Genomic DNA, 15,535 nt, shown 5'->3' with positions numbered 1-15,535 from the left:
ACTGAATGAATGAATGAATCTGTAAAATAGGGAGTAAGACTGTGAGCCCCAAGTGGGACAACCTGATCACCTTGTGTCCTTCCCAGAGCTTAGAACAGTGCTGTGCACATAATGAGTGCTTAACAAATGTCAGTCATTCATTCAATTGTATTTATTGAGCACTTACTGTGTGCAGAGCACCGTACTAAGCGCTTGGGAAGTCCAAGTTGGCAACGTATAGAGACGGTCTCTACCCAACAGTGGGCTCACAGTCAAATGTCATCATTATTATTATTATTATTATCAACCTCCAGGCCTGTTCCCAAGGGAGAGAGCTCAGTCTACCTGGGGACTTGGTGTTTCAGCGGCCGACAGACCCCACCCCGGGGTCGCGGGGGCAGGAAAAGACCACCCGACCCCAGGGGAGCCGGGGGTGAGGCAGCTTACCCAAATCCGGATCGTATTCGCTGATGAACCGCCTGGTGAGGAACTTCACCGTCAGAGCTGAAAGAGGACGAGAAGAGCCGAGATTAGACCCGGCCTGATCAAGCAACAGCTATTTATTGAGCGCCTACTGTGTGCGGAGCTCTGTGCTAAGTGCCACTCAGCCTCGGGCTCATTTGTTTAGGAGTCCCGGGGGATGGTGGGGGCAGTAACTGTCCCTGCCGAGGGAAAAATGGGTCAGGAGGAGGAATCGCGATGGGCTCCATGAAATCTCTCCGTTGGGTGACCAAGGACCATGGAGACTCCAGCATATGGCACCGACGCAGATTAAGAATATGAAGAAATCACACTTGAATGGGTAAATATATATATACCTAACAAGATGTCTGCTTGTTTTATTGTTTGTCTCCCCCTTCTAGACTGTGATCCCATCGTTGGGTAGGGACCGTCCCTATTTGTTGCCGACTTGTACTTCCCAAGCGCTTAGTAAGTGCTCTGCACACAGTAAGCGCTCAATAAATACAATTGAATGAATGAATGAACGGGCCCAATAGAGTCCATGAAATCTCTTTGGAGGTAAAATAATAATAATAACTGTGGTATCTGTTAAGTGTTTACTATGTGCCAAGAGATGTAGTAAGTACCAGGGTAGATACAAAGTAATCAGGTAGCAGCAGCATGGCCTAATGGAAAGAGCACGGACTGAGAGTCAGAGGATGTGGGTTCTAATCCCAGCTCTACCACGTGTCTGCTGTGTGACCTTGGGCAAGTCGCTTCACTCTCCTGGGCCCTCATCTGTAAAATGGGGGTGAAGACTGGGAGTCCCATGTGGGACAGGGACTGTGTCCAACCTGATTAGCTGGTATCTACCCCAGTGCTTGGCACATAGCAAGCACTTAAATACAATAATTATTATTATTAGGTAGGACAGTCTCTGTCCCGTAGTTCACACAGGAAAAACAGATATTGAATCCCCATTTTACGGAGGAGGAAACTGAGGCCCAGAGCAGTGAAGTAACTTGTCCTTGGTCGCCCAACGGAGAAGTGGGGGTGCCTGGATAAGAATCCAGGTCCTCTGACTCCTGGGTCCGGCCACTTTCCGCTAGACTGTGGCCCTCTCTAAGTAGAACAGTGCTTGGCACATAGTAAGCGCTTAACAAATACGTCCAGGCTTCGTTTAAACGTCAATTCCCGTGGGACTCCACCTTTTCTAGAAGCAGCAGGGCCTAGGGGAAACAGCTGCGGCCTGAGAACCTGGAGACCTGGGTTCTAATCCCCACTCCAAGCCGGTTGCCCACTGTGGGGCCTGGGGCAAGCTCCCTAACTTCTTGTGAGCCTCAGTTTCCTCATCTGTACAATAGGGATTCAATTACCAGCTTTGCCTCTCCCTTAGCTGCGAGAGGCAGGTCGGCCAGAGGGAGTGTCTGATTGTATCGTATCCTTCTCAGCGCTTGGCACATAGTAAGCTCTTAAATACCACCACAACAATAATAAAATGATATATTTCTATTATTGTTGTTGTTATTATTATTATTAGATGGCAAATAGAGGGTCTCTAACTCTGGCACAAGATTGGGTTCCATGGGTTTGCTTCTCCTCAGCTACTTCCTGCCCTCCTTGTCAATAATAATAATAATAATAATAATAATACTGGCATTTATTAAGTGCTTACTATGTGCAAAGCCCTGTTCTAAACGCTGGGGAGGTTACAAGGTGATCAGGTTGTCCCACGGGGTACTCACAGTCTTAAACCCCGTATATATGTTTGTACGTATTTATTACTCTATTTTATTTATACATATTTATTCTATTTATTTTATTTTGTTAATATGTTTTGTTTTGTCATCTGTCTTCTCCTTCTAGACTGTGAGCCCGCTGTTGGGTAGGGACCGTCGCTATATGTTGCCAACTTGGACTTCCCAAGCGCTTAGTACAGTGCTCTGCACACAGTAAGCGCTCAATAAATACGATTGAATGAATTGAATGAATGAAAAGGTAACTGAGGCACAGAGAAGTGAAGTGACTTGCCCAAAGTCACATAGCTGACAGTTGGTGGAGCCGGGATTTGAACCCATGACCTCTGACTCCAAAGCCCGGGCTCTTTCCACTGAGCCACGCCGCTTCTCTATTAAATAATAATAATAATAATAATAATAACATAGGTAGATACAATGTTATCAGTTTGGATAGAGTCCCTGTCCTGCATGGGGCTCACGGTCTAGGTAGGAGGGAGTGGGATTTAATCCTCATTTTACAGATGAGGAAACTGAGGCCCAGAGAAGTGAAGTGACTCACGGCTGAGAAGCAGCATGGCTGAGTGGGAAGAGCATGGGCTTTGAAGTCAGAGGTCATGGGTTCGAATCCCGGCTCTGCCAATTATCAGCTGTGTGACTTTGGGCGAGTCACTTCACGTCTCTGGGCCTCAGTTACCTCATCTGTAAAATGGGGATTAAGGCTGTGAGCCCCCTGTGGGATAACCTGATCACTTTGTAACCTCCCCAGCGCTTAGAACAGTGCTTTGCACATAGTAAGCGCTTAATAAATGCCATTATTATTATTATTTATGTATTATTTTAAGTGGAGGAGCCAGGATTAGAATCCAGGTTCCGGGACTCCTGGCCCGGGGCTCTTTCCACTAGGCCACACTGCTTCTCCCTCTTCCTCCTATCTGTAATTTACGTTCTCTCTCCAGAGCACACCCTATCCCCAACCAGGGACAGTGTCTAATTGCCACTTTTTTTCTAATGGTATTTATTAAGCGTTTACTATGTGCAAAGCACTGTTCTAGGCCACTTATGTATTCTCTACCAGCCCTTAGAGTACAGTGCTCTGCACACAATACGTACTTAATAAATACTATTACTACTACTCCTGGAGGGCTGCGATCCTATCTACTAACTCCCAGATGCTTAGCACAAGGCTCTGCACACAATGGGCGTTCAGTAAATACCCTTGATTTCACTCTAATAAGGACGACCCAAATAAACCTGCCACAAACTCCGCAGGGGCCCATCGACTACTGTAAACTTGTAAGGCACAGACATTTGAAAATCAAGATCTGAGAGCCCACTGTTGGGTAGGGACCGTCTCTATATGTTGCCAACTTGGACTTCCCAAGCGCTTAGTACAGCGTCTGCACACAATAAGCGCTCAATAAATACGATTGAATGAATGAATGAATCTGAACTCCACGTGGAACAGGGGCTGTGTCCAACCTGGTTAGCTGGTAACCACCCCGGCGCTTAGAACAGTGCCTGGCACATAGTAAGTGCTTAACAAATACCCTACTGAGAGCTCACCTCCTCCAGGAGGCCTTCCCAGACTAAGCCCCTTCCTTCCTCTCCCCCTCGTCCCCCTCTCCATCCCCCCATCTTACCTCCTTCCCTTCCCCACTGCACCTGTATATATATATATATATATGTTTGTACATATTTGTTACTCTATTTATTTATTTATTTATTTTGCTTGTACATATCTATTCTATTTATTTCATTTTGTTAGTATGTTTGGTTTTGTTCTCTGTCTCCCCCTTTTAGACTGTGAGCCCACTGTTGGGTAGGGACTGTCTCTATATGTTGCCAACTTGTACTTCACAAGTGCTTAGTACAGTGTTCTGCACACAGTAAGCGCTCAATAAATACGATTGATGATGATGATGAAATACCGCAATTATTACTATTATTTGCAGGAGTGCTAAGGAGTTGATTGGAGGGGGTTAATCTGGGAAGTGTCAAAGAAGAGATGAGTAGGAGGGAGGAGATGTGCTTTTTTTTTCCCCAAAAAAAGAAGTGGGGAGGGCATTCCAGATGAGGAGAACGGTATGTACGAAGTCTGGAAAGCGGGAGAGGCCGGGAGTGCGGGTTTTCTAAGACCCAGAGGCCAAGGAGAGGAAAAAGGCAAAGTCTTGCCTCGGTTTCCCCTTGGCCCTTTCAGGTGCCCATCCTCCTCCTCTTCAAGGGCAACTGGGCGAGGGGACTGAGCCTTAATCACCCCTGGGAAATTTCGGAAGGAGGAAGCCATTGTGACTAGGAGCTACAAAATTCTCCATTGGAGTGGTATTTCTGATCTTTTTAATTCCAGAAGAGGAAAAACCCCTGGCCAGCCTCATCACAGAGAAGACTTGCTGCGTGGCCTACATAATAATAATTATTTTGGTATTTGTTAAGCGCTTACTATGTGCAAAGCACTGTCCTAAGCGCTGGGGAGGATACGAGGAGATCAGGTTGTCCCGTATGGGGCTCATAGTCTTAATCCTCATTTTACAGATGAGGTAACTGAGGCCCAGAGAAGTGACGTGACTTGCCCAAAGTCACACAGCTGGCAAGCGGGGGAGCCGGGATTTGAACCCGTGACCTCTGACTCCAAAGCCCGGGCTCTTTCCACTGAGCCACGCTGCTTCTGGTGCTTCTAGAGGAATCAGAGGGGTGTGGGGAGTCAACAGACTGGGATTCTGGATCCTGCTCTCCTCCAGCCTGCTGTGTGACCCTGAGCAAGTCACTGAACCTCTCTGGGCCTCTCTTTCCTCATCTGTAAAACGGACATAAAACCACTCCCCTCTCCCAACCCCTGTGATGGTGTGAAGATAAAATGTGGTAACTGATGTGAAAGCTCTTGGAAAAAATAAAAGCGCTAAGCAACAACAACAAAAGGTATTACAGATTGCTTTCTTTCTCTCTCTCCTCTCTCTCCCTTAGCAGCCCTTCCGATCATCTTCAAATCCTCTCGTGGCCAAAAAAGAGACGTGCCTTTAAGCGGAGAATGTGGTTTTTCAAGGCTGGTTAATGCGCTCCTTGGACCACCGAACGGCTTTCAGACAGAAATGTTCTGATCCTTCCAGTCAAAGGGAATCAGAAACATGTGGATTAAATTTCCCTCAAATTACACACATGGTTTTCGGGGTTTGTTTGTTTGTTTTGACTTTTTTTTTGGTTAACTAATGGAAAAGACATTTCGTGCTGAATCTGTTTGGAGTTTAATAAACCTGAAATGTTAAAAAGAGTTAAGCAGCCCAAGAATGCCGTCTCCTCCCCACTCTCTGCAGAGGGCTCAGAAAAACCTATCTGAGGGAGGCAGATTTTACTGTCATTTACAGGGAGGACGGAAGAAATCTCCCTGCAACGAAGAAACACTTTGTGAGTTGCTGGAATTGGAGTTTGAGGAGAAGAAAGCGAAGAGAAGAGAAAATCCCAAACTAGAACTTGGTTCCACAGTCAATCTCCGCAAAGTGATGTAAGCTCTCTAACAGTTGTGATTTATCATTCCAGTGCTGGGATAGATTAAAAAAAAAAAATCCAATTTTTCAATTCCAGAAGAGAACAAACGCTTTACAAGAAATTCATCCAAAGAGCCAACCAGGCTTTTCAACATAGATTTTTTTCTTTCCCCCCGCATCTTCCACATATGTTTTAATTATGTAGTTTTGAATGTATCAAGTTCTTTCCCTGCCGCATCTAACGGCGAAAAAGGGGGAGAGGGATCCCGGCCGAAATTAGCAACTGAAGGTCAAAATCGAGCCAAATGTTACGTTAGTCTCCAAAGAATAAAGCAGTGTATAAAAAATGTTTCTTAACTCTCTTCCAAGATTTTTAGGACACTGGGAATATATCACACTTGGATTTACAGGGCTGGCCGGAGAGAGCCATTTCACTAGTTAGGGCCTCGATTTCCAATTTGGAAAAGTCGCTTCTTTTCTGCAGTCATTCATTCAGTCGTCTTTATCGAGCGCTTACTGTGTGCACAGCACTGTACTAAGCGCTTGGGAAGTCCAAGTTGGCAAGTTTTCTGCACAAACACAAGGTTCAGATACCCTGCCACCTTCTCCCAACCGGCAGACACAGGGACCACTCGGAGACCAGGCATCCGAGCTATAACGGCCCGGGGCACAAGCCACATCCATTTCCCGGAAGCCAACGCGATCGGTCAAGCCAGTTCTGTTCCTTTTTTAAGTCCAACCAAAAGGCAGCCGGGAAGTAGAAAGGTTTGGCCAAATATCTTGGGCCCGGCAAAGGGATTCTTGGGTTTAGATAGCTGGTCAGCAGGAACAGGCTTCCTGGTTGGCCCAGAAGTCAGCCTGATGGACGGCGGCTGCCCCAGAGTTCATCCACTCATTCATTCAATCATATTGTATTGCTTCCTCCCTCCACCCGAACTGTTAATCTGCCCGGGCTTTAGGGACAGACCTGAGGCCCTGGGAGTACCAGGAGGGAGTCGGTGGTATTCCTCTCCTCCAATTCTCTCCTTGACCCCCTCCAATCTGGTTTCCATCCCCTTCACTCCACAGAAATCGCCCTCTCAGAGGTCACCGGGAGAGACCTGAGGCCCTAGGAGTACCAGGAGGGAGTCGGCGGTATTCCTCTCCTCCAATTCTCTCCTTGCCCCCCTCCAATCTGTTTCCATCCCCTTCACTCCACAGAAATCTCCCTCTCAGAGGAGATCACCAGTGATCTCCTTCCTGCCAAATTCAACGGCCTCTACTTCATCCTAATCCTCCTCAACCCCTCAGCGGCTTTCAACACTGTCGACCACCTCCTTCTGGAAACGTTATCCAACCTCGGCTTCACTGACACCGTCCTCTCCCGATTCTCCTCCCTCTAAATCCCGGCTCCAACCCTTGTCAGCTGTGGGACCTTCTCTGTGCCTCAGTTTCCTCGCTTGTAAAATGAAGATTCAATACCTGATCTCCCTCCTTAGATTGTGAGCCCCAGGTGGGACAGGGACTGTGACCAACTTTGTAGCTACCCCAGCACTCAGAACAGTTGCTTGACACTCAGTAAGCATTTATGGGCTTACTAAGCATCAAGCACTGTAATAACAATAACAATAATAATAACAATAATAATAATAATAAAGAAGTGACACATATCTGCCTTGAGAATCTTGCCCTCGAATGGGGGAGATAAATGGTGGGATTTGGGGGCTGGAAAGTCCAGCTTCCAATCAAGCATGAAAACTGATAAGTTGTTTCCTCTAGACTGTAAACTCCTTGAGAGCAGGGATTGCGTCTCCTTACTCTACTGTGCCCTCCCAAGCGCTTAGAATATTAATAATAATTCCGGTATTTGTTAAGCGCTGCACTAAGCACCGAGGTGGATACAAACAAATCAGGTTGGACACAGTCCCTGTCCCACGTGGGGCTCACGGTCTCAATCCCCGTTTTACAGATGAGGTCACTGAGGCCCAGAGAAGTGAAGTGACTTGCCCAAGGTCCCACGGCAGACAAGTGGTGGAGTCAGGATTAGAATCCATGACCTTGGATTGACAAGGCTCTCTCCACTACGCCGTGCTGCTTCTCCTCTGCGTGCAGTACGCGCTCAGTAAATAACAACTGTGGCATTCGTCAAGTGCTTGCTGTGTGTCCAACACCACACTGAAGGCTGGGGATAGAGACGAGATATTCAGTTGACACCCACCATCAATAAATACCGCTTATTGATTTCCTTTTCCTTTTCTCTATCAATCCATCAATCGATCAAATTTACTGAGCCCTTCCTGACTGTAGAGCAATGTACTATGTGCCTGGGCGAGTACAACGTAACAATATAACAGTATCGGTAGACACATCCCCTGCCCACGACGAGCTTAGACCACAAACATGTTGTGGGCAGGAAACGTATCCACCAACTCCGCTGTACTGTACTCTCCCAAGCGCTCAGTACAGTGCTCTGCCCATAGGAAGGGCGCAATAAATGCCACTGATTGATTATCCACACCTCTGTGTGTGACGCCCAGGAGAAAACGAGAGCCATAAGAAGGATTTTCCTTGAAAAAGTGTTGCTGAAAAACTTCGAGGCGGAGGCACACCGGACAGAACTTTTAACTGCCTCAAGTCCAGGGATGCTCCCAGGGGAGACGGATTCTGGGGATAGAGAATCCACAAAGCGGAGCAACGTGCTTGGCACATAGTAAGCACTTAAATACCACACATATTCTTATTATTAGCGTTTTCTTCATTAAGGGTTGGCTTAATGAGAGAGTTGAGGGTGCAGTTTTTCTAATCATGGCTCGCTGGATTCCAGAAGGGAGTCTGGACTCTTCCCTTTCCTCCGTCTCCAAACCTGCTGAAGGGACCGCTCTTAAGAGGCTGAGGATCACACTTTCCCACTTTTTTGGTCCCACAACTTTGCACTCCTGTTGAAGTTTGGCAGCGACAAGGGATCAGCCAGGAATTACAGACCCCTCCTCCCATATGGAGGTGACCCCTCCAATCTCCCTCCCCCTCTGTTTCTCCCTCCTGCTAGACTGTATGCTCCTTGAAGGCAGGGATCCTCCGCTATACTCTCCCAAGCAGTTACTATAGTGCTCTGCACAGAGAAAGTGCTCAATAAATACCACTGATTGATTAATTGATTATCCCTGCCCCGGTGGCCTAGCGCCTTTTTCAGCAGGGCTCTCCCACCTTTCGGGACCCCAGCTGCTTCCCTGTTTGAGGGTGTTTGGGAAATAATAATAATAATAATAATAATAATAATAATAATGGCAGCTTTTAAGCGCTTACTATATGCCAAGCGCTGGGGTAGACACAAGGTAATCAGGTTGGACAGTCCCTGTTTGAGGGTGGTTGGGAAATAATAATAATAATGGTAGCTTTTAAGCGCTTACTATATGCCAAGTGCTGGGGTAGACACAAGGTAATCAGGTTGGACACAGTCCCTGTTTGAGGGGGGTTGGGAAATAATAATAATAATAATAATGGTAGCTTTTAAGCGCTTACTATGTGCCAAGCGCTGGGGTAGACACAAGGTAATCAGGTTGGACAGTCCCTGTTTGAGGGTGGTTGGGAAATAATAATAATAATGGTAGCTTTTAAGCGCTTACTATATGCCAAGCGCTGGGGTAGACACAAGGTAATCAGGTTGGACACAGTCCCTGTTTGAGGGGGGTTGGGAAATAATAATAATAATAATGATAGCTTTTAAGCGCTTACTATGTGCCAAGAGCTGGGGTAGACACAAGGTAATCAGGTTGGACACAGTCCCTGTTTCAGGGGGGTTGGGAAATAATAATAATAATAATGGTAGCTTTTAAGCGCTTACTATTCATTCATTTAATCACATTTATTGAGCGCTTACTGTGTGCAGAGCACTGTACTAAGCGCTTACTATATGCCAAGCACTGGGGTAGGCACAAGGTAATCAGGTTGGACACAGTCCCTGTCCCACATGGGGCTCACGGTCTTACTCCCCATTTTGCAGATGGGGTAACTTAGGGACAGGGAAGTTAAGTGACTTGCCCAAGGTCACACAGCAGACAAATAGCAGAGCAGGATTTAGGGAAACCCAGGGAGGTGCCAGGCTGGAGTGATTCTGGCTGCACACCATGGCCTGGTTGATAGAGCCCGGGCCTGGGAGTCGGAAGGTCATGGGTTCTAATCCCGCTCCGCCACTTGCCTGCTGTGTGGCCTCGGGAAAGTCACCTCACTTCTCTGTGCCTCATCTGTAAAATGGGGATTGAGGCTATGAGCCCCACGTGGGACAGGGACTGGTGTCCAACACGACTTTCTGGTATCCATCCTAGCGCTTAGTACAGTGCCTAGCGCACAGTAAGTGCTTAACTAAACCATAATTATTATCTTGGCAATGGGATGAAACCCCGAGGAGGAGGAGGAGGGATTCGGGCAGCCCCCTCCTGCAAGTCAACCTCTGGGAGGTGGGCTCTGGAGAAGGGGGGAATCCGGAGGGTGGGGATGGGGGGGGGAGAGGGGATGGCGGGGGGGGGGGGGTCCAGGGTCATGGGAGGAGGGGATGGCGGGGGGTCCAGGGTCATGGGAGGAGGGGATGGCGGGGGGTCCAGGGTCATGGGAGGAGGGGATGGCGGGGGGTCCAGGGTCATGGGAGGAGGGGATGGCGGGGGGTCCAGGGTCATGGGAGGAGGGGATGGCGGGGGGTCCAGGGTCATGGGAGGAGGGGATGGCGGGGGGTCCAGGGTCATGGGAGGAGGGGATGGCGGGGGGTCCAGGGTCATGGGAGGAGGGGATGGCGGGGGGGTCCAGGGTCATGGGAGGAGGGGATGGCGGGGGGTCCAGGGTCATGGGAGGAGGGGATGGCGGGGGGTCCAGGGTCATGGGAGGAGGGGATGGCGGGGGGTCCAGGGTCATGGGAGGAGGGGATGGCGGGGGGTCCAGGGTCATGGGAGGAGGGGATGGCGGGGGGTCCAGGGTCATGGGAGGAGGGGATGGCGGGGGGTCCAGGGTCATGGGAGGAGGGGATGGCGGGGGGTCCAGGGTCATGGGAGGAGGGGATGGCGGGGGGTCCAGGGTCATGGGAGGAGGGGATGGCGGGGGGTCCAGAGTCATGGGGGAGGGGATGGTGGGGGTCCTGGGTCAGGGGAGAGGGGGTGGTGGTGGTTCAGGGTCAGAGAGGAGGGGATGGCAGTGGTCCAGGGTCAGAGGGGAGGGGGTGGTGGTGGTTTCAGGGTCAGAGAGGAGGGGATGGCAATGGTCCAGGGTCAGAGGGGAGGGAATGGTGGGGGTCCAGGGTCATGGAAGGAGGGGATGGTGGGGGTCCTGGGTCAGGGGAGAGGGGGTGGTGGTGGTGGTCCAGTGTCAGAGGGGAGGGGATGGCGGGGGGGCCAGGGTCAGAGGGGAGGGGATGGCGGGGGGCCAGGGTCATGGGAGGAGGGGATGGCGGGGGGGCCAGGGCCATGGGGGGAGGGAATGGTGGGGGGCCAGGGTCATGGGGGAGGGGATGGCGGGGGGCCAGGATCATGGGGGAGGGGATGGCGGGGGGTCCAGGGTCATGGGAGGAGGGGGAGGAGGGGATGGCGGGGGGGCCGGGGGCCGGACGGAGGGGCTGGCTGGGAGGCTGGTTCCGGCGGGGTCCTGGGGTGGCCCCGGGCCCCCGCCCCCCCGCCGCTTACCCGACTTTCCGGCTCCTCTTTGGCCCAGGATGGCCAGGTTGACGTCGGGGAGCGGGCCGGGGGCCGCGCGGTCGGGGCCGCCGCCACCGCCGCTCCCGGCCCGGGCTTTGCCGAACACCGAGGCCATGGACAGGACACCGGCGGGGGCACGGGGGGCACGGGGGGCACCGGGGGCGGGGGGGGCAAGGGGGGCACGGGGGGCACGGGGGGCACGGGACTCCCCTTCCCAGGGCCGGGCCGGGACGGACGGAGGGAGGGTCCGTCCAGCCCGGGCGTCCCCCGCACCCCCGGCGCTTGGGGAGCAGGGAGCCGCCGGACGGGCGGGACCCCCGGGGCGGGACCCCCGGGACGGGACGGGACGGGACGGGACGGGACCCCCGGGACGGGAGGGGGAGCGGGGAGCGGGGAGCGGCGGGGGCGGGCGGAGCAGCCCGGACACCGGGGGGGGGACACGGGGGGGGGGGACACACCGCACCCACCGCGCCCACGGCGGGGGACGCGGCCGGGGACCAGACAGGGGGGACGGGGACGGGGACGGGACGGGGGGCGGGGCGGGGGGACAGGGGGCGGGACGGGGGACAGGGGGCGGGACGGGGGAGGGGGCGGGACAGGGGGGAGGGGGACTGGACAGGGGGGAGGCGGACGGGACAGGGGGGAGGCGGACGGGACAGGGGGCGGGACAGGGGGGAGGGGGCGGGACAGGGGATAGGGGGCGGGACAGAGGGCGGGACAGGGGGAGGGGACGGGGGACGGGACGGGACGGGGGGAGGGGGCGGGACAGGGGGCGGGACGGGGGGAGGGGGACGGGACGGGGGGCGGGACAGGGAGAGGGGACCGGGGGACGGGACGGGACGGGGGGAGGGGGACGGGACAGGGGGGAGGGGCGGGACGGGGGGAGGGGGACGGGACAGGGGATGGGGGCGGGACAGGGGGAGGGGGCGGGACAGAGGGCGGGACAGGGGGAGGGGACGGGGGACGGGACAGGGGGCGGGACAGGGGACGGGGGCGGGACAGGGGACAGAGAGCGGGACAGGGGGTGGGACGGGGGAGAGGACAGGGGGAGGGGGTAAGGGAAGGGGGCGGGACAGGGGGCGGGACGGGGGGAGGGGGCAGGACAGGGGGAGGGACCGGGACAGGGGGCAGGGGGCAGGGGGCGGGACTGGAGGAGGGGACGGGACAAGCGGCGGGACAGGGGGGAGGGGCCGCGACGGAGGGCGGGCCCCCTCTTCATCCACTCATTTCATTCAACCGTATTCATTGGTATTCTTTATGAGCGATGGCATTGGTGAAGCGCTCACTGTGTGCCCAGCACTGCCCTAAGCCCCGGGGGAGGGGACAAGGGGATGAGGTTGTCCCCCCGGGGGGGCTCCCGGCCTTCATCCCCACTTGACAGTTGAGGGAACTGAGGCCCAGAGAAGCGAAGTGACTTGCCCCAAGTCACCCAGCTGACAAGTGGCGGAGGGCGGGATTGGAACCCACGACCGCTGACTCCAAAGCCCGGGCTCTTTCCCTCTGAGCAGCGCTTGAGCGCTTACTGTGTGCACAGCGCTGGGCTGTATATATGTATGTCACCTGTATATATGTATATCACCTGTATATATGTATATATGTTTGTACATATTTATTACTCTATTTATGAGTAATGAATGAATGAATGAATGACAGCGGCGGGGCCACTCCACAGTCAGAGCTCAATAGATGCGAATGAATGAATGAATGAATGAATGAATGAATGAATGAATGACAGCGGCGGGGCCACTCCACAGTCAGCGCTCAATAGATACGAATGAATGAGTGAATGAGTGAGTGAATGAATGAACGAATGAATGACGGGGCGGGGCCTCTCTTCACACAGAGCGCTCAATAGATACGAATGAATGAATGAATGAATGAATGAATGAATGAATGAATGAATTACTGTGTGCAGAGACTTCTAGACTGTGAGCCCACCGTTGGGTAGGGACCGTCTCTATATGTTGCCAACTTGGACTTCCCAAGCGCTTAGTCCAGTGCTCTGCACACAGTAAGCGCTCAATAAATACGATTGATTGATTGATTGATTGATTGCAGAGCACTGTACTAAGTGCTTGGGAAGTCCAAGTTGGCAACATCTAGAGACGGTCCCTACCCAACAGTGGGCTCACAGTCTAGAGTGGGCTCACAGTCTAGATGTAGATAAAATAATAATAATAATAATATAATGGCATTTATTGAGCGCTTACTATGTGCAAAGCACTGTTCTAAGCGCTGGGGAGGTTACAAGGTGATCAGGTTGTCCCGCGGGGGGGCTCACAGTCTTAATCCCCATTTTACAGATGAGGGAACTGAGGCCCAGAGAAGTGAAGTGACTTGCGCAAAGTCACACAGTAGGCGTGTGGTGCAGCCGGGATTTGAACCCATGACCTCTGACTCCAAAGCCTGTGCTCTTTTCCACTGAGCCACGCTGCTTCTCTGTACATATATATATATGTATATATACAAATATATATGTTTGTACATATTTATTTATTTTACTTGTACATATCTATTCTATTTATTTTATTTTGTCAATATGGTTTGTTTTGTTCTCTGTCTCCCCCTTCTAGACTGTGAGCCCGCTGTTGGGTAGGGACCGTCTCTATCATATAGTACATAGTAAGCGCTTAATAAATGCCATCGTTATTATTATTATTATTACTTCCTAAGCAGCTGATAAGCAATCTGCAATGACCAGAAGACAGTGCGCTTTTGGAGGCTGAGAAGTGACAGTCAAGGAAGGGTCTAATAAAACTGATGTTTGGGGAAAACATTGCTCACATTAATTAATCAATAGTACATACTGGCCTAATAAGGGGCCAAGCAGTACATTAAACACTTGGGAAAGTCCAATAGAATCGGTAGAAACGATCCCCATTCTTAAGGAGCTTCCAATTCAGTGAGGGTGGAGACAGAGACTAGAATAGAACAGAATAGAACAGTGCTTTGCACATAGTAGGCGCTTAATAAATGCCATTATTATTATTATTATTATTATTATAAATTACCCAGAAGAACCATATTTAGTGGCCTCGTCACTATAATAATAATGGCATTTATTAAGTGCTTACTATGTGCAAAGCACTGTTCTAAGCTCTGGGGAGGTTACAAAGTGGTCAGGTTGTCCCACGGGGGGCTCACAGTCTTAATTCCCCTTTTACAGATGAGGTAACTGAGGCCCAGAGAAGTTAAGTGACTTGGCCAAGGTCACACAGCTGACAACTGGCGGAGCCGGGATTCGAACCCATAACCTCCGACTCCAAAGCCCGGGCTCTTTCCACTGAGCTACGCTGCTTCTCAACAGCTTCTCAACAACTATAATAACTATGGTACTTGTTAAGCGCTTACTATGTGCTAAGCACTGTTCTAAGCACTGGGGTAGAGACAAGCTGTTCAGGTTGGACACAATCCCTGTCCTCCAAAGGGCTCACACTCTAAATCCCCATTTTACAGATGAGGGAACTGAGGCACAGTTAACAGTAACAACCTGATTATCTTGTCTCCACCCCAGGGCTTAGAACAGTGTTTGGCACATAGTAAGTGCTTAATTCATTCATTCATTCATTCATTCATTCATTCATTCAATTGTATTTATTGAGCGCTTACTGTGTGCAGAGCACTGTACCAAGCGCTTGGGAAGTCCAAGTTGGCAACATCTAGAGACGGTCCCTACGCAACAGCGGGCTCACAGTCTAGAAGGGGGATACAGACAACAAAATAAAACATATTAACAAAATAAAATAAATAGAATAAATATGTACAAATAAAATAAATAAATAAATAAATAGAGTAATAAATAAGTACGAACATATATACATATATACAGAATTATATATTCATTCATTCATTCAATCGCATTTATTGAGTGCTTACCGTGTGCAGAGCACTGGACTAAGCGCTTGGCAAGTCCAAGTTGGCAACACATAGAGACGGTCCCTACCCAATAACGGGCTCACAGTCTAGAAAGGGGAGACAGACAACAAAACAAAATATATTAACAAAAGAAAATAAATATGTATAAATAAAATACAGTAATAAATACGTACAAACATATATATATATATACAGAATTATATATTCGTTCATTCATTCAATCGTATTTATTGAGCGCTTACTGTGTGCAGAGCACTGTGCTAAGCGCTTGGGAAGTCCAAGTTGGCAACATCTAGAGACGGTCCCTACCCAACAGCGGGCTCACAGTCTAGAAGGGGGAGACAGACAACAAAACCAAGCATATTAACAA

At 51.0% G+C, this 15,535-nt stretch overlaps 1 protein-coding gene across 1 annotated transcript in view; it reads right to left on the bottom strand.

Moving 5' to 3' along the window:
• RASL12 (RAS like family 12) overlaps positions 1-11,404 on the bottom strand; it is a 34,465-nt gene extending 23,061 nt beyond the window's left edge. The window contains exons 1-2 of the mRNA XM_038767267.1: positions 11,278-11,404; positions 427-483 (exon numbers count right to left, since the gene is read on the bottom strand). Coding sequence (XP_038623195.1) covers positions 427-483; positions 11,278-11,404 — 184 coding nt within the window. The remainder of the gene's footprint in view (positions 1-426; positions 484-11,277) is intronic.
• Positions 11,405-15,535: the final 4,131 nt, after the last annotated feature.

Source organism: Tachyglossus aculeatus, chromosome 26, assembly GCF_015852505.1.
Source record: "Tachyglossus aculeatus isolate mTacAcu1 chromosome 26, mTacAcu1.pri, whole genome shotgun sequence".
In the NCBI taxonomy this organism is placed as follows: Eukaryota; Metazoa; Chordata; class Mammalia; order Monotremata; family Tachyglossidae; genus Tachyglossus; species Tachyglossus aculeatus.
The sequence above is the reverse complement of the archived record's forward strand: the minus strand, read 5'-3'. Positions and strand labels throughout refer to the sequence as shown.